This window comes from Xyrauchen texanus, chromosome 46, assembly GCF_025860055.1.
Source record: "Xyrauchen texanus isolate HMW12.3.18 chromosome 46, RBS_HiC_50CHRs, whole genome shotgun sequence".
NCBI lineage: Eukaryota > Metazoa > Chordata > Actinopteri > Cypriniformes > Catostomidae > Xyrauchen > Xyrauchen texanus.
Genome location: NC_068321.1, coordinates 25,054,944 through 25,082,019, shown reverse-complemented (window position 1 = coordinate 25,082,019; position 27,076 = coordinate 25,054,944). Strand labels below are relative to the sequence as shown.

Here is a 27,076-nt window from a genome sequence, read left to right as displayed (position 1 = left end):
AATGGAATGGAAGTGAATGGGGCCAGTGAATGGAATGGGGCCAGTTGAAAGGAATGGAAGTGAATGGGGCCAGTGAATGGAATGGGGCCAGTTAAAAAGAATGGAAGTGAATGGGGCCAGTGAATGGAATGGACGTGAGTGGGGCCCATGAATCAAATGGACGTGAATGGGGCCAGTGAAAGGAATGGAAGTGAATTGGGCCAGTGAAATGGAATGGGGCCAGTTGAATGGAAGTGAATGGAATGGGGCCAGTTGAATGGAATGGGGCCAGTTGAAAGGAATGGGGCCAGTTGAAAGGAATGGAAGTGAATTGGGCCAGTGAAATGGAATGGGGCCAGTTGAATGGAATGGAATGGGGCCAGCTGAATGGAATGTGGCCAGCGAATGGAATGGGGCCAGCGAATGGAATGGAAGTGAATGGGGCCAGTTGAATGGAATGGGGCCAGTTGAATGGAATGGGGCCAGTGAATGGAATGGGGCCAGCAAATGGAATGGAAGTGAATGGGGCCAGTTGATAAACATGAAAATACACACCATTTCAAAATTATAGCCACATGACGTAAACAATATGCATGTTAACATCATTTGTGTGTGATAAAATTGCTAACTAACCTTATCTGTGTAGATATATCCAATTTTACAACCTTGTTGTCATGACAACGTACTGATGGTAAAACCTGTAAACTAGTAAGTGATTTATTCACACAAAAGTCATGGTAACATGTTTATTGTTTACATCTTGTGGCTTTACTTTTGAAACAATGTAAAAACATATATTTATTAATTGGCCCCATTATTAGTGCCTTTTCTTTTTAAATAAATGAAGGACGAGCCGAAATTATTTTATGTGGTGATCAACATTATGCTACAAATGGTGTTGATTAAGCTTAACTTGTATTGAATCCGGAATATTCCTTTAAATCCTCTCAAACGCTGGCCCCATAGACTTCCATTGTAAGTGTCTAACTGTAGGACGAGTCAACATACTTTTCTGTGCTAATAGACATTATGCCACAACTGTTGTCGATAGAGCAGAACATGAAATGAACCCGGAAACATTATTTGAAGGCACAATTTGGGACATGCTGAATCTATTGCAGTGGCCAACCCTCCAGCTGGAAGACCAACTCCACTCCTTCCTGAACGTCCTGGACTACGAAGGAAGGCTGGGTCAGGTTCGGGTCAAATCGAAAGTCCCGGTGACCATGGAAAATCTGGTGCTCTGTGACCGTCTGCTCGGGGTCAGAGGGCAAGTCCTGGTGGTCGCGGTTATAGACGCCTGTACAGACCAGGATGGAACTGCAGCCTTCAGGAAGTTGGTGTTCGAATGAACCCCCAACCATCACCTGTCCAGAATGTTTGTCGTCATCGGACACTTCACACTGCAGGTCTCCAGTTACCTGGGTGGTCGAGCCACCCTGAGCTTGCACCTGAGCATGAGTATGACGCATTGCTTTGAGGTAGCGGTTGTACAGGTTTGCACCATAAATGTCTGCCATGGGGTTGTCACTATGAGAGATACAAATGTATCATGGTGAATAAAAGATGACAGAATTACATTTCTGAGTGAACTATTCCTTTAACCGTATAGATTGCGGTCAAAGTCTTGAGAATTTCAATGTACAATCCTGTTCAAAACACACTCGCACACACCGACTTAACCCAAAACAAATACTTTCCCCAAACAGTTGATGATGATTGTTGACTCACCCGATGGCGTAAAGTCTCTCCACGGGACGGGTCCAGCCGAGGCTCTCGGCCTGCTGTCGAATGAGCAGTTCGGCATAGTTATAAGTCACAACGCTGGGTTTCCCGATCAGAGCTTCATACTTCAGCTTACAACCAGTTATCTTCTTATAGATATTCTCCAGGCACACCAGGAACATACCATGCCCAAATCTAAAGACAATTGGAACATATGTATTAAGTTAACAGGACTCGCCTCTTATCGTGTTCTAATTTGAAGCAAGAGCGTGAAAAGAAAAATTTGACTGAAAACGTGTCCCATCAGCACATAAATTCCACACAAATCCACTATCGGTTGACCTTTGATTAGTATGAGGTCATACCTGCTGTATTGTAATGTGTTTTAATGACGCGTGGAATACGTGAGATTTGATTGGGAGAAACGCGTTTCGGCACTCACCGAGGGTTTTTCGCCTCGGCCATCCACAGCAGATCCATGTTGCAGGCCAGCACAGGGATGTGTGGGTAATGCAGTGATGTCACAGGGTTTCCCGGCATCCCATTGGACAAGAGCACATCAACAATAAGTTGCAAGTTGGTCTCCCACCTGACAGGCTCACCAAACAGGATGACGGCTGTTAAGTGAAGATTAGAGGATTGGAAAACGTGGACAGAAATAACGAGAAACCAGTAGAATGACACTTACCTTCAATTGGTGGTAAATTCTTAGAGGGGGGAATCTGTGAAATATAGTTTGCATAATATAGTCAGTATTTTAGCTGCCATAGTGTAAAGTTAAGGTCAATGTTTTATTCTAGCCTCTCCTCACCGTGTCTTTGGGTCTGCGATGATGATCCACCACGTCGAGTTGAGGGTACGCGTCCCGCAGCATGTCAATGGTCACAACGTTCTTAAAACCTACACTGGAGTTTGTTCTGTAAAGGGCAAATTGGGTATATAAAACAGATTGTTCTGCCTCTAAATTCTGATTGGATTAGCCATGTTCGAAGCGTTGTGCCAAATGGTATTTTTTTCCGTGCACAACTCGTCGCCAAGATGCCAAATCGTGTACATCAAAGTAAAGAAGGATACTTGTGTGCGACCTCCACCACAGGTCCCTGTCCAGACACCAGCACACACAGGTCATGGAACTGAGTGAAAACCCGCAGCGGACTGTGAGACAGCATTACCTGATCTGGAGACACCTGTTTGGGGAAAACAAATGACAGTTACGTAAACACAGCCCTGTTTCACGGGGGTTTAAACTACCTACAATGTTACTGAAATACACAAAGACAACCTGAATGGTGTAAATAGTTGAGTCAGAAGACTTTTGAATGAGACGTACCTCGACCTCCAGGAGGTGAGACAGCTGTTCTGCCTTGGTTTGTCGGAGACTATTCCCCGCATTCGTCACAAACACCACGGGAACCTTGTACTTTCCATTCCCATCCACCAGGTTCCTGAAACACTGTTTAGCTTCTGGAATGGGCGTCCGTCCACGTACCAGCACTCCGTCAATGTCAAACAAAAGTCCAAACAAGCTGCGGTCCTGTTCACAGACATGGTTTGAAGTGGGTTGCATTGTTTTTCCTTGCAAAAGTTAGTAATAACGTAACTAGTCCCATCAAGTGGTCGACCGATACGGTATTTTCAATTGCCGATACCGATATCTAGAGTACAGGATGGCCGATATAAATGCAGATAAACATTATACAATTTCACAAAAGCAAATCAGATGTATGCAACATTTCTTCCAACATTGTGGAACTGACACAAGGGAACGTTAACACTTGTTAATCGGCCAAGCGAGCAGTTATCGGCCCATTCAGATAATCACAAAATGGACAAATATCGGCCTGGCCGATATATCGGTCTATCATTAGTCACATCTAACATCTCCTTTTGTGTTCAACGGAAGGAAGAGAGTCTTAAAACTAGAGGAAGATCTATATCTATCAGTTTTACCGATTAATCGGTACCGATAGTTGCTTTTTTGGAACTATCGGTTATTGGCAAAAATCGATGCAGATTTTATTTTATTTCACTCTTACTCTTAAAGAATTGTACAGTATAAAAGCGCCCTATAGTGCTGAAATAAAAACAATCACTGACACCTCGAGGGGATCCAAGTTCGTCATTATTGGCAATATTCAATCATATTATTTTCCTCACTTCAATGTATATTTAATATTTTGATATTTAACTTAATCTAGTAAATATATAAGCTATAAAAAGCGTATTTTGGTAAATACTTAAATATGTAGCATTGTAGCTGAGCCAAGTCTCTGTCGTTTCAAAATAAGAGTCCTGAAATTAATAAATGTATTTCTTGTTTACAGTTAAAAGTCCTGGTTTATGCATCACATTTTTTTCTGGCTAATATTGGAATTTTGATTGTGCAATAAACAGCATCTTGGATTTTTGTTCATTTTGTCCTTGCAGCCTCTATGTCTGTGCCCGTGCTAGTAAGGAAAGACAAAGAAAATTATATTCTAAAAACTATCGTCCGATTAATCGGTTATCTGCTTTTTCCACCACCATAGTTATCGTATCAGCAAAATCCACTATCGGTCGACCTCTAGTTGAAACAATATGGCACCAATTTTTGGTTAAAGCAGCATAAAGTGCACTTATTTCAGTTTTAGTTCCCCTGGTGTATCCTGTGGTTAAGTGTCTTGATTAAAGACACAATGGTGATTGTTATGCAGGATTTGTATCAACAATCTTTCAGTGTTAGTATGGATGTCAGAGTGTGTTTTGTATGTGTGTATTGAGAAATGTGTGTGTAAAAAAACAACAGTAGCATAATGTAAACAAACTGGCATTTAAAGGGTTAAAATCATGACCATGAATGAATATTTGGTAGTTATGATCAGGAGTCAGGACTGATGGTTAAACAAAATTAGCTTATCGAAAGTGGAAAATACTATTAGTATATAATATTATGGCATTTTTTGATGTGGACATTTTCGTCCTCTCAGGACCACTGAGTAACTTTTTAAATTAATGCTCAAACAACACACCTTATAGAGTAGACTATGTTGTTGCATTTTCTCTCACATGTACTCTCACATTTGCTGTGCTATTTTAGGGGTGTGTGTCACATAGTAATGAAATCCAGGTGAAAGTTCCAAGGTTCCAATCACCTGCATCAGCTGCCTACCTAGACACCTACTTGTTGTCTATGTAGGCAACTCAATAGATTGAGAAGCAGCCCAAGACTGGACTGAAGAACTCAACTGACCACAAACTCATTCAAAACACAAAAACAAAATCAGAGTAACAGACAACACGACTCTTTCTGCTGTGTTTTATTACTGTGTTATTACTCATGATTACAACAGAGGGTTCATTAGTAAATAATAATAATAATAATATAATGAGCGTAAACTCACTGCGCTGTAGCGGCGCACCATCTGCGCAGAAGCAATTGCGGAACTCGCTATTTTCCTGCATAATTTCACGCCTCTCCACCCGAGTTTCAACATATTCAGATTCAGATCCAGATATAGAGATTATCTAAATTCTATCGTGTTTTATGTCTCCGCAGGAAAAGGTGTAGAAATGGCAAGCAACGACTGGAGTTTTGCGACACGCGGCGGCTGCAGTAGGTTTTGCGAATATTCTGCGCAGCGGGAACGCCGCCAGGAAGCGCTCCAACACCTCCTAAAGCGACTTCCGTTATTTAACCGATGCAGCGGACACAAACACAACTATTAAACATTAACATAACAATGACAATATTATTAAAATAATTATTTTTATGGTGTGAGCATGAGTTAATTATTTAAATTGACAGGTGTGGCCTGCAGCAATAAAATTAACAAACCTTAATAATTTATTAACTTTCTTGTGTATGACATTTGAATGGTGACCAGAACTTTGAAGCTCCACAAATCACATTAAGGCAGCATAAAAGTATTCCATATGACTCCAGTGGTTTAATCTATGTCTTCTGAAGTGATATGATAGGTGTGGGTTTAATCCATGTCTTCTGAAGTGATATGATATCGTCACTTTGATATTCTGAAAGTGAAAATGGAGATTTATAGTAAAAAATGACTTAAATATTTATCTGTTTCTCACCCACACCTATCATAGCACTTATAAGTAATCAGTAATAAGTAGTGTTGTCATGTATTTTTTAATAACTTAATAGATCATGAGAAAAATAATGAGTGTCACGTCATTGGCCCATATACCATTTTTCTCTTAAATACTTCAAAATAATTATATGGTATATTTCTAGAAAAATCAAAACATGGTCCAAAAACCATGGTAATACCATGGTACTTTTTCAGTGTACTAAGTCAGTGCTAGGCATGTTTACTTATCAAATGAATTAAATGATTGTACATTGATGTATCAGAAGGTAATACCAATATGTGTTATAAAGTCAATGCTTTGGTTTTGCTGATATTAAACTGAGCTGGTGTTAACAAATGACACTTAAGTGCTGAAGGTGTCCTCCTCCTCTTCCTCTGTGTGTGTTGGGATCAGTCCTGAGTGCAGGCATCCACTGGAGTCTCCCCTGCGCTCCATCTCAGAGTGGCGTACCTGCGGCTGTCCCGTTAGCTGCGGGAGTTCCACAGGCAGAAGTTGGCACAGTTTGATGGGGAACATGACGATCTGCTGAAATACAGGAGCACCCCTGAGGAGCTGGTAAGCTCTGTAATAAAAACTCCTTTTGAAAAATTTACTTCAAAGTAATTAATTTAATTGCAACCCATTGAGAAGTCTCCTAAAACATAATTTATCTTAAATCAAATCTAGGTAGCTGGTCTGAAAGGTTAAACTGGTTTTATAATTTTGTTAAGTTTGTAGTTTAATATTTTAATGGATATACAGACACTACAGTTAGACAAACAGCCAGCTAGCAGTCAGACTGATCTGTAACAAAGCAGATCAAAGGCCTTTTTTGGGTTTGTTTCCATTTACATTTTTGAATGTTGGCGTTTGAAATAACGAGCATTCCATTGGCCCGTTTAAACATTCCGTCTATAGGATTTTTTCAGTTTTTATCATCCACTGAGTGAAAACCGTAAGTTTGATCAGTTAGAAAAGAGATGTCACACAAACAATTATAATATTTGGAGTGGTGGTGGCTTAGTGGGGTAAAGCACAGCACTGGTAAGCAGAAGGTTGCCGGTTCAATCCCCACAGCCACCACCATTGTGTCCTTGAGCAAGACACCAACAATCATGCCACGGTCCGAATCACTGAGATAATTTTTTCTCTATTCTGATGATTGATGTGAACATTACATGAAGCTCCTGACCCATATCTGCTTGATTTTATACACTGCACTGCATTGGTTTGACGAGACATGTTGTCTGTCAGGGGCATGATTAATTGCATAAATGTTTTAAATGAGATACATACATATATATATATATATATATAAATTATATATATGTATAATTAATCTCCCTAGTAAAATCATTGCCTAGTCTACGAAATCTTTTAATAAACATCTGGAATCACTTACAGGCTGCTATTAACTTAACTTACTGATATTTTTTTTCGTTTATATTCATTCAGTCTCTCTCGTCTGATTCTTTTGTGTCAGAAGACTCCAGCACACACAGAATCTTCTATTTGAGACCACAAGGGATTTTCTGCATCTGAAGTTTGAGAGTCAACAAGTGCAGATAGTTGCTTTTAGTTAAGCTTTATGATAGAGGTAGACCGATATATCTGTTTTACCAGTTAATCGGTGCCGATAGTTGCTTTTTGTTAAGCTTAATGATAGAGGTAGAACGATATATCGGTTTTACCAGTTAATCTGTGCCGATAGTTGCTTTTTGTTAAGCTTAATGATAGAGAGTAGAACGATATATCGGTTTTACCAGTTAATCTGTGCCGATAGTTGCTTTTTGTTAAGCTTCATGTTAGAGGTAGACCGATATATCGGTTTTACCAGTTAATCGGTGCCGATAGTTGCTTTTTGTTAAGCTTCATGTTAGAGGTAGACTGGTATATCGGTTTTACCAGTTAATCTGTGCCGATAGTTGCTTTTAGTTAAGCTTCATGATCGAGGTAGACCGATATATCGGTTTTACCAGTTAATCTGTGCCGATAGTAGCTTTTTGTTAAGCTTCACGATAGAGGTAGACCGATATATCGGTTTTACCAGTTAATCTGTGCCGATAGTAGCTTTTAGTTAAGCTTCATGATCGAGGTAGACCGATATATCGGTTTTACCAGTTAATCTGTGCCGATAGTAGCTTTTTGTTAAGCTTCATGATAGAGGTAGACCGATATATCGGTTTTACCAGTTAATCTGTGCCGATAGTTGCTTTTTGTTAAGCTTCATGTTAGAGGTAGATTGATATATCGGTTTTTACCAGTTAATTGGTGCCGATAGTTATACACATAAATATACACAAAATAAGACTAAGATTAATTTTATAGCTTTAAAAATTTTAATTCTCAAGACAAAAACAATACTGAAATATTTGGAATGGATTGTACACATTTTGGTTGACAAAAGACTAAGACTGGCCTTATTTCACCCAAAAATGAGAAATAAATTGCATTTTTCATAAAGAAAACCACTGAAATGCAAAACATTTAATCTCACAAATTAAAATAATTTTCAATAAAATTCAATTCAGTACATCAACTGTACACTTACAATTGTACATTTCACATTTGAAGTATTATTTAGTTTTGCAATGCAGTAAGTTTCTTTATGAAATATAAAATGTATGACCAATTCTTTAAAGTTTTAAGCACTATTCCGCCTCCACGTTTCCATAATATGAAATTCCATTATTTTTCAATTCCATTCATTAAAATAATTTACTAATTAAAATCAGAATAAATTCAGTTCAGTACAACAAATGTATCCTTACAATTGTACTTTACAAATTTCCTTTACAATTTAAAATGATTTTGGGGGAAAAGTGCTTAGTGGTCATAAAAATCATGCCGCGATGCATAAAAATAAGTTTCATTTTCTGTGTGCAATGTATCTGAAATGGACATTTCTTTGTGAAATTTGCCCAAACATCGACACAAATCGTCCTGAGCAAAGTGGTGACTTTGTCAAGCATTCTTGAAAAGTCACCAGATCATTGTCTTGTTTCATCTTATTCATGTATAGCATTTGTTTCCCCCCCCCAAAAAAACTCATATATTGCACTGTAGTGTACGATGTACCATTATTACTTGGCAATAATATTAAACGTACAAGTTTAACAGTTTGTCATAATATGCACTGACAACAAAAACAAGCAAAATATATACATTGTAAACTAAAACACCACTGAGCTGTAACGGCATGAAATATTTCATAGGGGAACGCTGCACACGTACCAAACAGTTTTAAAAACACAGTTCATTTGTTCCTGAGCACAAAGTGCGTCGTCACTTTACACTTGAGGACAAATGTAAAAACTGGTTTTATTGGCAGTGTTGAAACTTTGGCCCTTTTGGTGATTTTTGTGTCATTTTTGTAGCAGTAAAGCACAAGTTGTGCATTTGGAACTCGGTCCAGACTGCAAAAATAATATATTACTGTCATTTTTACTTAAACATTCAGTGTTCATAAAATGACAGATTATTCCCAGGCCGCACAGTTTCGGACCAGCAGGAGTAAAGACCACTGGTATGAATATAAGTGCCATATTTATCACCATAAATTGAAAACTCTGTCATCATTTACTCACCCTCATGTTATTCCAAACTCCATTGCAACCCAAAATCTCCAATGTTTTTTTTTTAAAACATTTTTTAACACTAAAGATAGTTCCAAAAATGACATAGAATCACTATAAAAGCGACATGAAAATAGTCAGTTCAATTTGTGTGCTTCTGAAATTTAAGTAGTTATTCACTGAAAATTGTACCTTTCACCTCCATAGCACACATGAGCTGTATGGACTACTTTAATAGTGCTGTTATGTCATTTTTAGAGCTTGACTGCACTTGTCTACATTCATTTGCATTGTATGAAAAAAGAGCAGGCAAATAATTCTCATTACCGCAACGTACTTATCATTACTGAAAACTTTACAATTAAATTAAAGACAATTACATTTGAAAATGTTAATCATTATTAAATGCAAAATCTGACCATTTATTCTAAGATCCATCATTAGACATCTTGTTATAATTTGTTTTCGATTAATCTGAAAAATATATATTTTTTTAAATAATAAAAAAAAGGTGCAAATTTGGTTGGTGTGTTTCGGTAAGTGTGTTTCGGAGATAAATAATTTATTTTTAAATAAATTGGGTGAGATATGTTTCAATTTGTTTAGAGCATTACTCGGAGCATTTTAGGCAGGGTTTTGTGTGTTGTGGTGATGAGAATTGTTCTGAACATGCTCCAAAAAAACGTGAAAAAAACTAAACAATGCTTGATTACACTGATTACAGGCTTCCTTTTCATGTTGCAGACAAATAAATAAAAATAATGTGTAATCTGAATTAAATCTGTATTTTCTGAGAATTCTGCAGTTCAGACATTCTGCTAAACATCTCCTTTTGTGTTCTATGGAAAAATAAAAATCATACAGGTTTGGACCGACATGAGAGTGAGTAAATGATGGCAGATTGTTTTTTTTTGTGTGATATATACCTTTATCTTTTTAGGTGAAGTTCAAAAATAAAACTCCTTTCACAAAAAGTTCAGTAAACATAAACTAATGAGGTGCTTTTTGACACCAATGAGAGGACAACAAATTTTATAGTTGGTGTTCATTGGGTTCACAGTGTCTGGACTGACCCTGGGTCAGATCATATAATTCTTCTTGAGCACATCCAGGTACTGCTGAGTGGCTTTGCTCACTGGATCCGGCTGTTCCAGGGTCATGCTAAGGTTTAAATTCTGAGAACCAGAAGCCGAGCCCACTGGAGACAGACGCGCAGAACCTCCTTCCAACTCTCCTGTGACTGAGAGAAAGAGAGAAAGATTGCGAACTTGATGATAAAGCCACAAAAAGCCGGTCAAATTATAAGTTCACATATAAAAAAGACTCACCATAGTCCAACTCTTTTGATATGCTTTTCTCCAGCTTTGTGTGCATCTGTTATAGGAACAAACAAACAGATCTGATAACGCATTCAACTTCATCTCAACCAGACACTTCAGCTCTCCTCAGCCTGATGGTTCGTACATTTCTCTAACCGTCTCTGCATACAAGGTATATAAATGCACCATTACACACTACATGTAATGGTAGTAAGTAAGCAGTACACTAGAATTGCATTCCGAATATGGCTAATAACTAATTTATTATTTTCTAGCAAAATGCTGTCCTCAAATCATCCTCAAAGCAGCACGCTCAACCACAGTCACTAAATATAATCTCAACCAAAATAAAACCAATACACAGTGCCTATAGAAAGTGTCATCACACCTTGTCAAAATCCTCATCATTTGTCACATTACACTCTGGAAATGTAAATAAATTCAGAGTAGTGCATGGTAATGGATTCAAGAATTCACCATGGTTGGAAAGGTGCATTCAAAAGGGTACCGGGATGGAAAGGCACAGGTTAGGGGAAGGGTAAAGATTTCAAAGGCTTTAACTATCCCTCTGAGTATCGTTTGGAGCATTATTAAGAAGTGGAAAGTGCTTGGGGCCACCAAATCCTCTAAACTGGATGACCGTTGTGGGATATAAATCAGGGAAGCTATTGAGAGGACAAAGGCAACTTTGAAGGATTCACAAGCCCTTAAAGCTGAGACTGGCTACGTTTACATGTGCACTAATACTCTGATTATTGCAAAAATCATAATGAATAATTAGATTAAGATGTTTACATGATTTGGGCCAACCACTTCAATCCTGTTTACATGCAACTTGCCAATACTCTGATTATTGCTGAGAAATGTGATGTTTAAATGCTTTTTATAAATGAATATTTATTACAACAACAAAAAAAATCTTGTTGCAAATATGTATCTTTAAATACTTGGCATAAGGAAAATGTGTCCGTTTGTGAGTCATTTTGAATGATTTTTTTTTTTATTTTATTTTTTTTAGTTTCTCTTTGTCTGTTTTGATTCACTAAAAAGAATCGGTTCATAAGAGTCATTTGTTTAACTTTGTCTGTTTTGATTCACTAAAAAGAATCGGTTCATAAGAGTCTTTTGTTTGTCTAACTACACTGGTTGCGCTGTCTGTTTTGATTCACTAAAAAGAATCGGTTAATAAGAGTCATTTGTTTAACTTTGTCTGTTTTGATTCACTAAAAAGAATCGGTTAATAAGAGTCATTTGTTTAACTTTGTCTGTTTTGATTCACTAAAAAGAATCGGTTCATAAGAGTCATTTGTTTAACTACACTGGTTGTGCTGTCTGTTTTGATTCACTAAGAGGAATCAGTTCATAAGAGTCATTTGTTTAACTACACTGGTTGCGCTGTCTGTTTTGATTCACTAAGAGGAATCAGTTCATAAGAGTCATTTGTTTAACTTTGTCTGTTTTGATTCACTAAGAGGAATCAGTTCATAAGAGTAATTTGTTTAACTTTGTCTGTTTTGATTCACTAAAAAGAATCGGTTCATACGAGTCATTTGTTTAACTACACTGGTTGCGCTGTCTGTTTTGATTCACTAAGAGGAATCAGTTCATAAGAGTCATTTGTTTAACTTTGTCTGTTTTGATTCACTAAAAAGAATCGGTTCATACGAGTCATTTGTTTACCTACACTGGTTGCGCTGTCTGTTTTGATTCACTAAGAGGAATCAGTTCATAAGAGTCATTTGTTTAACTTTGTCTGTTTTGATTCACTAAAAAGAATCGGTTCATAAGAGTCATTTGTTTAACTACACTGGTTGCCCTGTCTGTTTTGATTCACTAAGAGGAATCAGTTCATAAGAGTCATTTGTTTAACTACACTGGTTGATCTGTCTGTTTTGATTCGGAATGCACGTGCTGGATGTTGTTGTGTTCCACCCACAAGTACAAATGCATTTGAAGACGTGTTTCCTTGCCATTATTTTGCAGAATATGGACTTTTTATCTCACCAACATTCAATTCAGACCAGACATTCACAACTTTTGCTGTGGGTCTGTAGATTCTGCAGCAGGGGAGCATTACTTCTAGAAAACAGTGCAAGAAACTGCCATTAAACTTTTGTGATGTTTTGTTAACTGTTGTTAAATTAGCCTTAATCGCATCATGAGGGTGCATGTAAACGTAACCATTGATCGTCCTGTGCACGTGACAACAATCTTACAAGCTTTTTATCTCCCAAGCCATCTGGCAAAAGGATTTATGGTGAGATGAAACAACATGTGAACGTTTTAGACTGAACTCCAAGTGCTATATTTGGAGAAAACACAGCGCACCACCCAGAACATACCACAAAACAGACCAAAAAAAGTGACTATTACAAAAATTATTTTCTATAGGCACTACAATCTTGCCTTTTAACCCTAAAAAACTGTGTGAGGACGCAGAGAGACAAGCAAATGTGTGTGTTCTGCGAGTCAGTGTGCTGCACACAGCTACACACCTGCTCAGGTATCAGGCTGATGAGAGGACAGATGAGAAACAGACTTTTGAGCGAGAAGCTGAAGAAATAAGAGACACAAGGGGTTGTGAATCCAGAGAGCAGTGGTGAAAAAACAGACAGAAGGATTATTTGTAGGAGAAGAAATATGATTTGTTGAAGAGATGGAAGTGTGAGAGGCAGATCACTGCTATTTTATGCCTGTTGATTCACTGAATCACTAAATGTAATCTCTATTGTAACCTTTTGCCCAATCTTACAAAAAAGTACTGTGTCCTTACCATTGTTCAATCCTAGTATCAGATGGTAATTTAATGGTACTTTGATAATTAAGATGGTACTGAATTATAGCCATATTCATGTACTATGGCATTTATATGGTACTCCAACTTACTTCAAAGCATTCTGTGGGATTATCAATACTTTTTCATTCAAACAGATTGTATTGATCATAGTGACACTTTTGCTGCATTCAAGTCTCGGCAGGATTATCATAATTACAAGATGCCTCTAAACTATTTATGTCCTCAGACTTGGAATATATTGGCTTATTGTATAGTTTTGTTTATTTTGACAACATGAATTCACCTCCATCTCCTCTAGCATACAGCTGAAGATCAAAGTTGTTGTTCAGACACAATAAATGGTTTTTAATCAGCCATGAAACTGTGTTTTGCAATATAAAATATATTTTTTCTTCTATAGGTTATTGTGTCACTTTTTTACACAATAGCCGCTTTCTTGGTCAAACGGCAGCTCACACAAAATATCTTTTTATTTTATGGCCTCAATGTTTGGAATATTTCTTTGATTTCGTTTCGATTTCATAGCTAAACGTGTGATCGTACATTTTCAAACAAGACCTGATTTTTTTTCCCCTCATTAGCCCATTTTTATTTCTTTGATTAGATTCACTGACTTCAACAAAACAAACAACATAAAAAACAAAGAACAAAATGAAACAAAAATAACACAAAAACAAAAAGAACGAAACGAAAAACAAAAAGAACAAAATAAAAAAAGCAAACAAACAAACCTATTCTTAGCCATTTGCCTCCTCAGACTGTAAAAATATTTGTTCATTCAATCCATGTATTGTTAATTCAACTGTTGACGATCTAATGGGCCATTCAGACCAAACGTGTTCTTGTGTTTGCAATACCTAGATGCAGTGCAACGAATGGAACAGAATGCAGGTGTCTCAAGACGTGTCTTAAAAATGTGACGCTCCTGCGCAAGTACCTAGAAAGAAACAGCGAGATGCAGTGCAGCGGTCCAAGACGCCTGTCTAGTGCATGTTTACATAGAAAAACTATTGAAAAACTGTAGTAGCACAGACTCAAAAATGTGTTTGGTGTGAACGGCCCCTAAGAGAGTGAAGCAGGCTGTAACTTAACCAACTTCAACTGTTGAAGATGCTGCCATTGTGACTGCTTTTATGTTTCATCACAACATTCATAAGGGAAAAGTTGGAAGTTTCATATATTCCTAAGCTTGTAATTATGAGTTCGACAAGACACAAACCATTCTGGAACTCGTAATTATGGTAATTCAGACATGACGTGAACGCACCATTTGACATGAGAATGAAATGGTTTCATGCTGGACATCTCTTTAAACCTGTATCATGTGCTGTATCACTGCTCACCTTTGCCAGGTAGGCTTCTACACGGCTGCTCTGCGATTCCCCTACTGCACCCAGCAGAGGGGACGCAAGACCCAGACTCCTGTTCAGTGGTCCTAGAGAGGCACCGTATGCCCCAACAGTACCCAGAGATGCCACATCCAGAGTGGGACCTCCTAAACCGCCATTCACTATACTGCTGGTGAGCAGAGATTTACTGCGCTGTCTTTCGCTCAGGAGTTTAGTGTTGGCCTCTGCTAACCGTTCATTTGACCTGCACATTATAAAACACTTTTTAGCACATTGCAAGACTGTTTTTTGGTGTCAAGTAATATTTCCATCCTCAATGAAAGCGAAAATGCTATGCTAAGTGACAGAATCAATCAATAAAAACATATTTGATGTTTAATATAAAGTTATGTACCTTGTTAATATAATCTTATTTGGCTAATTGAATCATATTTATATATAATCTTAAGGACTCCTATCACACTCTCACCTCTCTAGTTTAGAGGCTAGACTCTTCCTGAGACGCAGTTCTTCACTGTACAGTTGCTTGTAGCGTTCCAGTTCAGTGTGGCTGGAGTCTCTCTGCACCAGACTGTCCTGCTGAATGCTGCGCAGACGACTGAGTTCACCTTCCAGATCTCTGATGCACTGCTCCAGCTGAGTGCGCTTACTCGCCTCGTTAGCAGCTTTCATCTGCTCCAGAGCATCCTGTGAAGCAGCCTGCGTCTGTTGGATGAAACAAATAAACGGGGTACAAAATTAACTTTTTGCCACACCTGCCAGTGGTGGGATAATGAGCAAATATACCAACAATAATTAGATTTTAATCAGCCATGAAACTGTGTTTTGCAATATAAAATATATTTTTCCAAATATTTGCAGTACAGTATAGGGCATTGTGTCACTTGCAGAAACACACAAGGGCCGCTTTCTCGGTCAAAAGCCACATTTTTATATTGTGGGCTCAATGTTAGGAATGGTTATTATAATGTAATTTCGATTCCATAGATAAACTTGCGATTGTACATTTTCAAACTAGACCTGATTTTTTTTCTTGTGTAGATAATTTTTATCTCTTTGATCTGATTTTAACAAAACAAAATGAACAACAAACAAAATCAAAACAAAGAACAAAATGAAACAAAATACAAAACTTAAAAACAACTAAATTAAACAAAACAAGGAATGAAACTAAACAAAAACTAAACAAAACAAACAAAAGACCCCCCCAACAAACGAAACAAACAAAAAAGACCCCCCAACAAAACGAAACAAACAAAAAAAGAACCACCCCCAACAAAACGAAACAAACAAGAAAAGACCCCCCCAACAAAACGAAACAAACAAAAAAGAACCACCCCCAACAAAACGAAACAAACAAGAAAACACCCCCAACAAAACGAAACAAACAAAAAAGACCCCCCAAATGAAACAGACAAAAAGGACCACCCCCAACAAAATGAAACAAACAAAAAGACCTCCCCAAATGAAACAAACAAAAAAGACCCCCCAACAAAATGAAACAAACAAAAAGACCCCCAAATGAAACAAACAAAAAGAACCACCCCCTACAAAACGAAACAAACAAAAACAGACCCCCCAACAAAAGTAAACAAACTAAAAAAGAACCACCCCTACAAAACAAAAAAAGAACAAAGTTAAACAAAAACAAAAAGAATGAAACAAAACAAAAAACACAAACAACAAAATGAAACAAACAAAAAAGTAAAAACAACAAAATGAAACAAAAAGAAAACAAGGAATGAATCTAAACAAAAAACGAAAAAGAATAAATAAATAAAAATCCACAACAAATCGAAAAACAAAATAAAAGGGTCAGCACAATATTGTTCATACATTGTTTTTTCAATTGGACAATGTTTTTTATTTATTTTTATAATTACTTGCATATGGCACTTTGACCTTGCAAAGTAACAAAAATGCACACAACGTTACAATGTGGACGATCTTGAGTCTGTGATTCACACTGATTTACAATACCTGCAGGAAGAGGTTAACCTCCTCCAGTTTGTGTCTGATCTCCTGTCGCGCTTTCTCCTCCGTCTCGCGGCGGTACTGCTCGGCTTGACTCTGATCCATCACACCAGACTCAAGCTGTCTGCGCAGACGGGCCAGCTCCTCCTCCAGCTGCCTATTACTTCGCTCCAGCTGCTCATGACTGCGGCTCAGGCTCTTCGCTGACACCAGCTTCTCCTTCAGCTGCCGGTTTACCTCCTCCAGACGGGAGCAACGAGACACCTCCCGCTCGTACTGAGACTGAAGTTCATCCACCTGCAACAGGAGAGATGGATGGAGTAAAGAGTAAAGGGTGGCAGAAATGGGCACAAAGAGGTGAACAAAAGAGAAACAGGAGAACAGAGCAATACGTAGACTCAAACAAGCATCCATACGTCAGACCAGTGGTTCACAACCAGGAAGCTGGAGCCCACTAGGGGGCCTCAGCAAATTTGAAAGGAGGTTGCACGAAGTAGTCTAACTTGTGAATTAATATGTTAAAAACTGCTAAAGATCTAAATGTAAAACATGTAAACCCTCATCATATTTCTTTGTTTAAGGAAAATTCTTTCAACAACTTTTGTTGCTATAGAAAAACATATAGTTCTTAAACGTTTGGGATCACTAAATCACCGGTAACTGTGATTATTTTAATCTACTTAGTCTTAACAGGAGGCCTTAGGGTCAAAAATCATGCCTAAAGTACACAGATGAATTTGCATACTATACACACTAATTAGTATGCAAAATTAGAATTTTGCGTCCCAAATCATAGTATGTTAAAAACAGGAGCTCGTCACTCTGATGATACGTTAAACCAAGGTTTTGACCCTCTGTGGTCACTAAAAATCCCAGGGCACTTCTTGTAAAGAGTAGGGGTGTACCAGGGGTGTAATAACAGGTATGTGGTATCACAACATACTTTTATGACTTGATTTTCCATCACCAGTAAAGTACATAATTTAAGTGTGTAGCTTACGTAAGCTGGGATGCAGCCTAGATCTTGAGAGAATATGGGAGTGAGAATCAATCATAACATTGCTGTAACTAGACAGATCATTCTTAAGTGACTCCAGAGACATGATTATGTACCTTAGTCTTCATGCGGCTGACAACACTCTCTGTCTCCAGTCTGTGACTCACGTCTCCTCTGAAGCTGCCCAGAGTAGATTCCAGCTGTCCCGCACCATGTTCACGCAGCTGCTTCTTAGCCGTCTTTACCAGAGTCTTTAACCTGACACACAAAATACAAGATTTATTTAAGATAACCATTTCTTATTGGTTTATCATTTGCTGTTTAATTTAAGCTGTAATGCATCGGGGTACTTAGTGCTACACAACAGACTGTATCTCATTCAACAGCACTATAGCAGCTAGGTTTGGAGTCAACCCTAATTTAATTAAACAAATGTATGATATGCACTGCAATACAAGGAGATTTTAGTATCCATTCATGAATTTGAAGTCAGCGTTTGGCACACAAGAGCACAAATATGTACGAAGGTTCATTTTGGTTTCATGTTAACTTTAAAATCAATTTTATCCAAACTTGACTCCATGAAAACACTAACCAAACAAAGCGTGTCACGTTTAAAAAGCAGTATGTATCTCACAGATCCACAGACAGAAGGAAGCACATTGCTGGCTTCTCTACATACTCAAACACATCTACAGGAATGGAGCTGCAGCGGTCAGGGTTTAGGGTTAAAGGGTCACCTGTACATTTCTTTCTGAAGGTCAGTGTTTCTCTGCATCTCCTGCTCCAGTCGAGTGTCCACTGACTTCTTCTGCTCTAACAGCTTTTTGGCTTTTTTCTTCTCAAGCTCCATCTGAAACACACACAGAGAGAATGCAGCTGTTAGAAACTCAGGGATGTGAGAAGCTCTGTCGTTAAAAACAAAGCAACAGACAAACAAGTCCAGTTTATTTACAGTACATAGCACATTTACTGCTCGATGGTAAATCGCTATAAATAGAAAGTGGTCAATTAATGCATCGGTTTTACCGATATATCGGTGCCGATAGTTGCTTATTTGAACTATGTGTTATCGGCAAAAAGCTGATAGTAACCGATATGGTTCATACAGTTATAAAAAATGAACGCTCCGAAGAGGTTTTGTTGTTAAGTAGATATAAGTTAATCATAAGTTCATGTTGTTGTTGATTTTGACTGAGAGAAAAGGTCTGTTTTTATTACCGGATCGCTGATGATCTGCTGTTTTTAATGGTAATACAGTATTTATTAGCCGATTTGACAATGTTTACTTTGTTTCTACTGTAATACATTGTAGAAGATTGTAAGAGTGCATGATTGTTTCCTTTGTGTGTTTGTGTGAGCTGGTAGCACAGACTTTTCAAAATAAGAGTCCCTGTTGTATTCCGGGCTTATTCACAGTTAAAAGTCTGTCGTTATGAACCGAACCTTATTTATTGTTTTATGGTTATTACTGGGATTTTGGTTACAAAATAAACTGCATCTGGGATTGTATTCATTCGGTCACTTGTTGCATCTATGTCTGTGTCTGTCACATTAAGACAAATAATTGTTCTTAACATTCAATAAATTGATATAAAAATGATGATTGGTAAATGACTCAGTTTTCTGCCTTTTCCACCCGCTTAGTTATTGGTATCTACAAAATCCACTATTGGTTGACCTCTAATAAAAATAAAAATGAGAGAAAAATAGTCAATTTTAAAATCATTCAAGAAATAAAAATTAAGTAATAAAAATATTAATTAAAATATTAAAAATAATAACAATTATAGAAAAAGCAGTCCTGCATTGTGACATGCTATAATTAATAATAAAAAAATGTATTAACTAATTTTAAGTCTACATGGAATATTATCCATCCATCCATCTTCAACTGCTTATCTGAAGTCGAGTTGCGGGGCAGCAGCTCTTCCCTATCCCGAGGCACATTAACCAGCTCTGACTGGGGGACCCCGAGGCGTTTCCAGGCCAGTGTGGAGATGTAATCTCTCCACCTAATCCTGGGTCTTCCCCGAGGCCTCCTCCCAGCTGGACGTGCCTGAAACACCTCCCTAGGGAGGCGGTAAGGATGCCCAAACCACCTCACACCTGACTCCTTTCGGCGCAAAGGAGCAGCGGCTCTACTCCGAGCTCCTCACGGATGACTGAGCTCCTCACCCTATCTCTAAGGGAGAAGCCCGCCACCCTTCTGAGGAAGCCCATTTCGGCCGCTTGTACTCGCGACCTAGTTCTTTCGGTCATGACCCAACCTTCATGACCATAGGTGAGGGTAGGAACAAAAATTGACCGGTAGATCGAGAGCTTTGCCTTCTGGCTCAGCTCTCTTTTCGTGACAACGGTGCGATAGAGCGAGTGCAATACCGCCCCCGCTGCCCCGATTCTCAGGCCAACCTCCCGCTCCATTGTCCCCTCACTCGTGAACAAGATCCCGAGGTACTTGAACTCCTTCACTTGGGACAATACCTCCTTCCCTACCCGGAGTACGCACTCCATCGGTTTCCTGCTGGAATATTACATGGAATAATAGTACTTTAAAAAAAATATTTGTCACACAGCATGACCATTTAAACAATTTTAAAGTTAAAAAGGTCATTAAAAATAGTGAAATTGTTTTTTACTGATTGCATGACCTAAGATAGGTGGTAAGCTACATGGAAATTTACAACACTAAAAATAAATATATATAAATGGTAAATGAAAAGTGCCTTTCAATTAATTTCAAAACAATGTTATGAATTGAAAATCAGCACTTGAATGGATTTCTTTATACAAACATCTGTGTATGTGCTAATTTAGCAGTTTTGATTAAGTCAAAAACCATTAATAACGTTTTAATAAGTCTTAAACATGCAAAGGTATATATGACCAGGTGTTAATGCATTTTGATTGGATGTTAATATTTCTTTCTGACACCTGATTGGTCAGTTCTCCTTTCTCTTTCTCCAGCTCAGAGAGGCGGAGTCCCAGTCGCGAGCGGCCCTTTAGCTCCTCCTCCCACAGCGCCTGCGAGTCCTGGGCATTATGAGATAACATACTTTGCTTCTGCACCTGAGCGGAAAACCACAACCATGATTCAATTTCGACAGAAATCAATACTTTTATCAAATATTTAAATATATTCTTGATCTTTCATTTTCTCTATTAATTTCGTACCTCTCGGTTGAGCTGCTCTTCTAGAGTCATTTTACTGCTCTGCAGGTTTGAGACGAGATCTTCCAAACGATTTCTGACCTGAGAACATCCACAAACAGATGTCAAGAAGGCTTCCAAATTATTTTCTAACAACATGCTTCACGCAGATTTAAATGAAAGATTTAGATCTCAAACCAACACTCTAGATCCCAGAAACCAGAAATACAGGAATATAAGAATCTAATGAAAATGAATCTCAAAGACCACCACCACCAAAACAAAGAGAATATCCCACAAACAATCCAGCTAAAGATCACTGAGAGTAAGAACCAGTCAGATGTTTGATACCAACCCCTTCTCCAGGTGAATCTGATAGCTGTGAAAAGAACGACTTGAACATCAGTTCACATTTACAATTTCAACCATTTTCTCTTATCTTGGTTCTCCCACAGAAATACCTAATTTTTCCATTTCTGATACATGCTGTCAATTACCACAGCAATCAATGTCCCTCAGTTTGTAAAAATAAACTAAAATCATGTTTGCTGTAATGCACTTACAATGGAAGACTATGGGGCAAGTGTACTTGTGACTATCTTTTTGAAACATTCAATACCTTGCTCCATAGACTTTCATTGTAAATGCACAATTTTTGTTTGTTTATACAAACTGAGCGACAGGGGTGCAGGAACCGAGCCCTCCCACTTATAGACTACATCTCAACTGAACTTCAACTGACATAAAAATATGCGCACTTCTGGCGCACACATTAAAAGTAGTGTAGAGTTGGAATTGACTGAATAAAAATGACTACTAGCCGCTTTGAAGCATTGCTTTCCTGTTTTTGATAGGTAACAATGATCAATGACCGCCCCCTCCTCCACAGACTCGAAGCTCACACGGGTTGCCAGTTTGAGGACACGCAACAGGAACGAGCAAACTGACAATGGCAAGTGATGAGCCTTACACTGTAAATTGATCAGCTAATCTATACAATTGCAATGTTTTTACTGTTTGCAAATAATAAACGATGTGTAAACTGTGAATATAATGACAAGTGCCCCCCCCCCCCCGAAATTATTTCCTGTGGCTTATTTTGTATTGAACCTGGAACATTCCTTAAAAGTAAAACAAGTTTCTGACAAGATTAATCAGATATTAGTCACATAGAAAACACAATATTTCTAGATCACAAGAAAGAGGTAAAACCAAACCCCTGTGTATTAAATTACTTTTTATTTGTCAGGACTTACCACAGTACCCTCCTGTACTCCCTTCTGCAGCACCTCGATGCGATTGTTCTGCTGTTTTGCCGTGGCCTCTAGTCTGGCGTATTCAATCTCTAACCTGTCATGATATCATAATCACATGAACCGTATTACACTTTTAACACATCATTAACAATCAATTCAATTAGTAGCTAACTACATGAATGTAGATAAACTCCTTGAAATGTGGATCACTGAATACTGCAAGTACAGTGTATATTGTGTAGTATGCAGTATGCTACAATTCTGCATACTACCATACTACTCTTCTACTATTTCTGATGTGTCTTTCAAAAAATAATAAAAAAAGCAGTATGGTAGTATGTGATTTAGAATTTAGCCTAAGCAGGGGCATAGATTCTGGAGGGTTATAGGGAGGGAGATAATCCATCAATAATCAAAACAAGCAAGTGCAGCCCCCCCAGTATTTATACCATGATCAGAGGAAACATGTAAATTCTTCACATTGCAACCCCCCCAAAGTTCAAGCCAAATCTACGCCCTTGAGCCTAAGTGTCATTGTACCTCTGCACCGCCTCTTCCAGCTGTTTAATTGTTTGCTCTTTGCCGGTAGAAGCAGTTAGCGCCTCCTTTAGTTTCTGAGCGGTATTGCAGGCCTCTCGCTCCTTTTCATCTAGAGAGCTCTTTAGGTTACCGATGCGTCTCTCTGCCTGGACATACTGTTCCTCAGACTCTTGGAGCTGGAGTCAAAACACAAGCACTGTCAACACTTTTGATCAATGTATAAGATGAATCGAATCAAACAAAATTATTTAAAAACAACTCTTCTTTGTAGCATAATTCAAATAATTGGAAAGTTAAAGAGGCCCTATAATGCTTTTTGGGATTTTGCCTTTCCTTTAGTGTGTAATATAGCTGTCTGTGCATGTAAAAGGTCTGCAAAGTTACAAAGCACCAAGTCCACCCCAAAGGGAGTTTGAAAAACACCTACCTGAAACACCCGGTTTAAAGCCCAGCCATTACTTCCGTGACTTAGCTATGATGCTATGTATCACATTTTGCATAATGCCCACCAAGGGCTAATTCAGTTATGGTAAGGAACGTTACATTTCAGACACGCTCTAAGCAGTTGACCAGTCACAACAGACTGGGCCAGCTGCCCAATCAGAGCAGACTGGGCTTTTCAGAAAGGGGGGATTTAAAGATACAGGAGCTAAAACAGAGTGTTTCAGACAGAGGGTGAAAAGGTGCTGCAGCAATGGAGTGAAAAAAGCACTTTTTGTTTTGTTTTTCAATAGTTTGAGTGCATATAACTCGAGAAGTATTAAAGATATTTCAATATGCTTTTAGGTTTTGGTTCAGAACAAACTTTCCTTTTTGTATCTTAATTTTTTAAGCCCTATATGGTTAAATCTCAGAGATATGGGGCTCTCAATTTGGCAACATGTGCACATTTTTAAATGTTACACCTTTTCAATGCTCGAAAACCAAATGTGTGTCACATGGTATGAAGCTAGTTTTAATCGTCCAATAAAACAAAGGTCTGAAGTACACATAAAGTTGAACTAGAAATGCAACATAAAAATATATTCACATATATATATATATATATATATATATATATATATATATATATATATATATATATATATATATATATATATATATAGTTTATATTCACATAAAAACAATGAATGTCAAAATCCAAAAACATACCACCACACCATCATTAGACATTTTTCAGGAAGTTTAAGATGTTTGATGTACCTTCCCCTTCAGTCTGTCCATGTCTTTGAGTGTGCGTGTCTTCTCTTCCTCCAGGTCGTTACGGTATCGCGTATTGACCTCCAGAGAGGCTTCACACATGGACAACTTCTTGAGACAGTCAGCAAGTTCCTGCTGAAGCTGTCTCAGAGAACTCTGATAATGAAAAACAACAACTTCATTCTCTCACTGAACACTATTAAATTCATACCCAATTTCATTTGACTTAAAGGAATAATTTACCCCAAAATGAATTCTGTCATTATGTACACCCTTTTCATGTATGCTGTTTTTCCATGGAAAACAAAATGAGTATCCTGAAGTATCTTCACGCATCACTTTCCATACAACAAAAAGACTGTCATGATACAAAAAGTGCAAAAAAAAGACCATAAAAGCACCATAATAGTGGTCAAATGATAGCCTTGTGTGACAACTTAAGCTGTTATTCGCTGATAATATATTTGTAATTTGAGAGCTATGGCAGATGGGCAAGACTTTCAATGAATAACGACTTAAATTTTGACCCATTTTTCACACAAAGTATGGCTTCAGAAGACTTGAAATATAGTGCACGAGTCATACGTACTACTCTCACGGATACTTATATGAGGCTTTGTTGTCCTTTTTAGAGCTTGGAAAATGTGTACACAATGAACTGTTGTTGTACAGAAAATAGCTACGTGTAGATTCTCCAAAACTCTCCTTTTGTGTTCCACCAAAAAAATTATGTCAAGCAGGTTTGGAACGACATGAGGGCGAGTGAAAAGATGTTTTTTAACCTCTCTTTCAGCTTTCTCTTGCTCTACTTTATAGTTTTGCTCTCTCAGCTCGCTATTCATCTTTGCCAGCTCTTTGCTTCTTTCCTCCACCAGGTGGACTCTCTCTTCTCCGTCCGCACGTAACTGGTTTAGCATCTCAGTGAAGTTCTGGTGCACGTCTGTAACAACCTTGTCCTTCGCCAACCCCTTGTTGAGCGCCTCCTCCAGCTGTTGTCGTAGCAGAGCGCTCTCACTCTGAGCCTGTGCGAGTCTCTCCTGCATGGTTTCCTGTTTCGTTCCGGCACGGCTGGCCTGCTCGCGTTCGCTCAATATCGCCACCTCCAGTTCTTTGAGTTTGGCCAGGGCTTGGTCTTTCTCCCGGGCGAGTGTCTCCAACAGGACGCCTTTCTCCGTAATGGCCAAGGCGCTGCGGTGACACTCATTCTCTAGGCTGTTGGCGAGCACCTCGACCTTGCTGAGCTTCTGCGAGAGGGACTGAATGGTGTCGCGTTGGGTGTTGGATTCGAAGATGTGCTTTTCCTGTGTACGCTGGTGTTCCTCACGGTCTCGCTGAAGTGTGCGCTCTGCATCTGTAAGTGACGCCTGTGAGGATAATAAATATGAAATCATATCATTTTAAACCAGCCCAACACAGCACTATTGACTCAACAATGCTATGAGTTTGGTGTGGGACTATTTGTTTGTTGAACCAATTGCAGTTGGAGGCAGTATTCAGGAATCTGTTAACAAACAATGTATAATTTTCCTATTTCATTTAGTGCTAATAGTGGCATTGAAATGACTAATTTCAGCTTTAAAAAAGAACATTCAAGATAAACCAATGAAGTTGTCTGGATTCTAACCTGACATCTCTCGGCCTCCTGTAGTGCTCCCTGCAGTCGTGCCCGGCTCACCTCAGCCTCTGCCTCCAGTTGCTGCCTCACTTGCCTCTCATGATCCAGTTTTGCTGTGATTACTGAGCATTCGGCCTTCAGTGCACTCAGCTGCCCGTTGAACTGGAACACGGTCTGTGCCAAGGCCTCTTCACTATGTTTCAGGTCCCTACGAGAGTCCTCAAGCCTCTCGCTTAGGGCATCTCTCTCCTCGGCCAGTCGTGACTCCTCCTGTCGGCAATGAGACTGAGAGCGGTCCAGCTCTGCCCGAGCACCGTTCAGCTCATCTTGAAGACTGCGAATTTGCTGCAGCATCTCTCGTTCGCGGTCTGAAGCCTCGGTTAGCTGAGACAAGGCCTGAGCATAATATTAACAATGAACTACTTTAAAATGATGAAAAAAACACAGCAATTCTATAAAAATCACTGTATACCTGTCTGCAAAGCTATGACATCGCTGCATACGTGACTATAAAGCCATAATGTCACTAGATATGTGTCTGTAAAGCTATGATATTATTAGATACATGACTGTAAAGCTAAGACATTACTGCATATATGACTGTAAACTATGATGTCACTACACATGTGATTGTAAAACTATGACTGTACAGCTATGATGTCACTGCACACGCAACTGTAAAGATTTGATGCCACTGTATAACTGTCTGTAAAGCTATGACACTATTGCATATAACTGTAATGATATGACGACACAGCATACGTAACTGTAAAGTTATGACATCACTGCATACATGACTATAAAGCTATGACATCACTGCATGCATGACTGTTAAATTATGACGTCATTGCATATATGACTATAAAGCTATGAATTCACTGCGTACATCACTGCAAAGCTATGACGTCACTGCATAGATGACTGTAAAGCTATGACGTCACTGCATAAATGTCTGTTAAACTATGACATGACTGCATATATGACGTCATGACTGTAAAGCTATGATGTCACTGGATACTATGGCATCACAAAAGCTATGATGTCACTAGATAATATGACATCACTGCATTTCTGAATGTAAAGCTATGATGTCACTGCACATGTGAGTGTGATGTCACCGAATGTGTAAACGGAAATGACTGTCAGCTGTATTCTGAATTGACAAACAGAAACAGAAACAGTCATTACTGTTTATAAAGCTAGCAATATTTGGAAGGTTATACTTCATTGCTTTTGTTGAGTTTTCGCAGGTTTTCCTCCTCGATGTCCTGTTGCTTGCGCAGGTGGTTGGTGAGTAGTTCCTCTTGTAGAGCACGAGCGCTGCGCTCATGCGACAGGAGACGCAGAGACTCATCTCTGTCCTCCTCCAGCTAAACACAAACAGGCACACATCAACAAAATCAGAAACACGATTAACTGGTTATAGATGGTTTGGTCCAAGCTGATCATTAAAATGGGTCCAAGCTAGACTAGATGGTTTATCATCTGAACTATCAGCTTATGGACCTGGTTTTGACCTGGTGAACCAC

The 27,076-nt window shown here is 38.6% G+C and overlaps 2 protein-coding genes across 2 annotated transcripts in view; both read right to left on the bottom strand.

Moving 5' to 3' along the window:
• Nucleotides 1-346: 346 nt before the first annotated feature.
• On the bottom strand, nt 347-5,283 carry LOC127638568 (haloacid dehalogenase-like hydrolase domain-containing 5). Its single transcript, XM_052120145.1, has 8 exons — nt 5,085-5,283; nt 3,035-3,238; nt 2,779-2,891; nt 2,516-2,609; nt 2,393-2,426; nt 2,147-2,321; nt 1,711-1,899; nt 347-1,509 (listed from the first exon to the last, which is right to left on the bottom strand). Exons 1-8 carry the CDS (start codon nt 5,175-5,177, stop codon nt 1,092-1,094), a joined length of 1,320 nt encoding a protein of 439 aa, XP_051976105.1. The 5' UTR covers nt 5,178-5,283; the 3' UTR covers nt 347-1,091.
• Nucleotides 5,284-8,126: 2,843 nt separating this feature from the next.
• Nucleotides 8,127-27,076, bottom strand: part of LOC127638291 (ankyrin repeat domain-containing protein 26-like) — a 46,907-nt gene continuing 27,957 nt past the window's right edge. Inside the window, exons 29-44 of the mRNA XM_052119763.1 lie at nt 26,771-26,917; nt 25,557-25,943; nt 24,715-25,296; nt 23,936-24,088; nt 22,733-22,908; nt 22,193-22,286; nt 21,292-21,315; nt 20,961-21,038; nt 20,721-20,855; nt 18,527-18,639; nt 17,903-18,044; nt 16,796-17,086; nt 15,285-15,520; nt 14,810-15,059; nt 10,679-10,724; nt 8,127-10,590 (exon numbers count right to left, since the gene is read on the bottom strand). Of these exons, the coding sequence (XP_051975723.1) occupies nt 10,430-10,590; nt 10,679-10,724; nt 14,810-15,059; nt 15,285-15,520; nt 16,796-17,086; nt 17,903-18,044; nt 18,527-18,639; nt 20,721-20,855; nt 20,961-21,038; nt 21,292-21,315; nt 22,193-22,286; nt 22,733-22,908; nt 23,936-24,088; nt 24,715-25,296; nt 25,557-25,943; nt 26,771-26,917 (3,015 nt within the window). The 3' untranslated portion in view covers nt 8,127-10,429. The remainder of the gene's footprint in view (nt 10,591-10,678; nt 10,725-14,809; nt 15,060-15,284; nt 15,521-16,795; nt 17,087-17,902; nt 18,045-18,526; nt 18,640-20,720; nt 20,856-20,960; nt 21,039-21,291; nt 21,316-22,192; nt 22,287-22,732; nt 22,909-23,935; nt 24,089-24,714; nt 25,297-25,556; nt 25,944-26,770; nt 26,918-27,076) is intronic.

What these genes read in the sequence shown, in the direction of transcription:
- LOC127638568 (XM_052120145.1), bottom strand. Translation starts at nt 5,177, where the DNA reads ATGTTGAAACTCGGGTGGAGAGGCGTGAAATTATGCAGGAAAATAGCG. An exon ending in ATCGCAGACCCAAAGACACG is followed by an intron (nt 2,427 to 2,515) that starts GTGAGGAGAGGC and finishes TATATTTCACAG; the next exon opens with ATTCCCCCCTCTAAGAATTT. An exon ending in GAATTTACCACCAATTGAAG is followed by an intron (nt 2,322 to 2,392) that starts GTAAGTGTCATT and finishes TTCACTTAACAG; the next exon opens with CCGTCATCCTGTTTGGTGAG.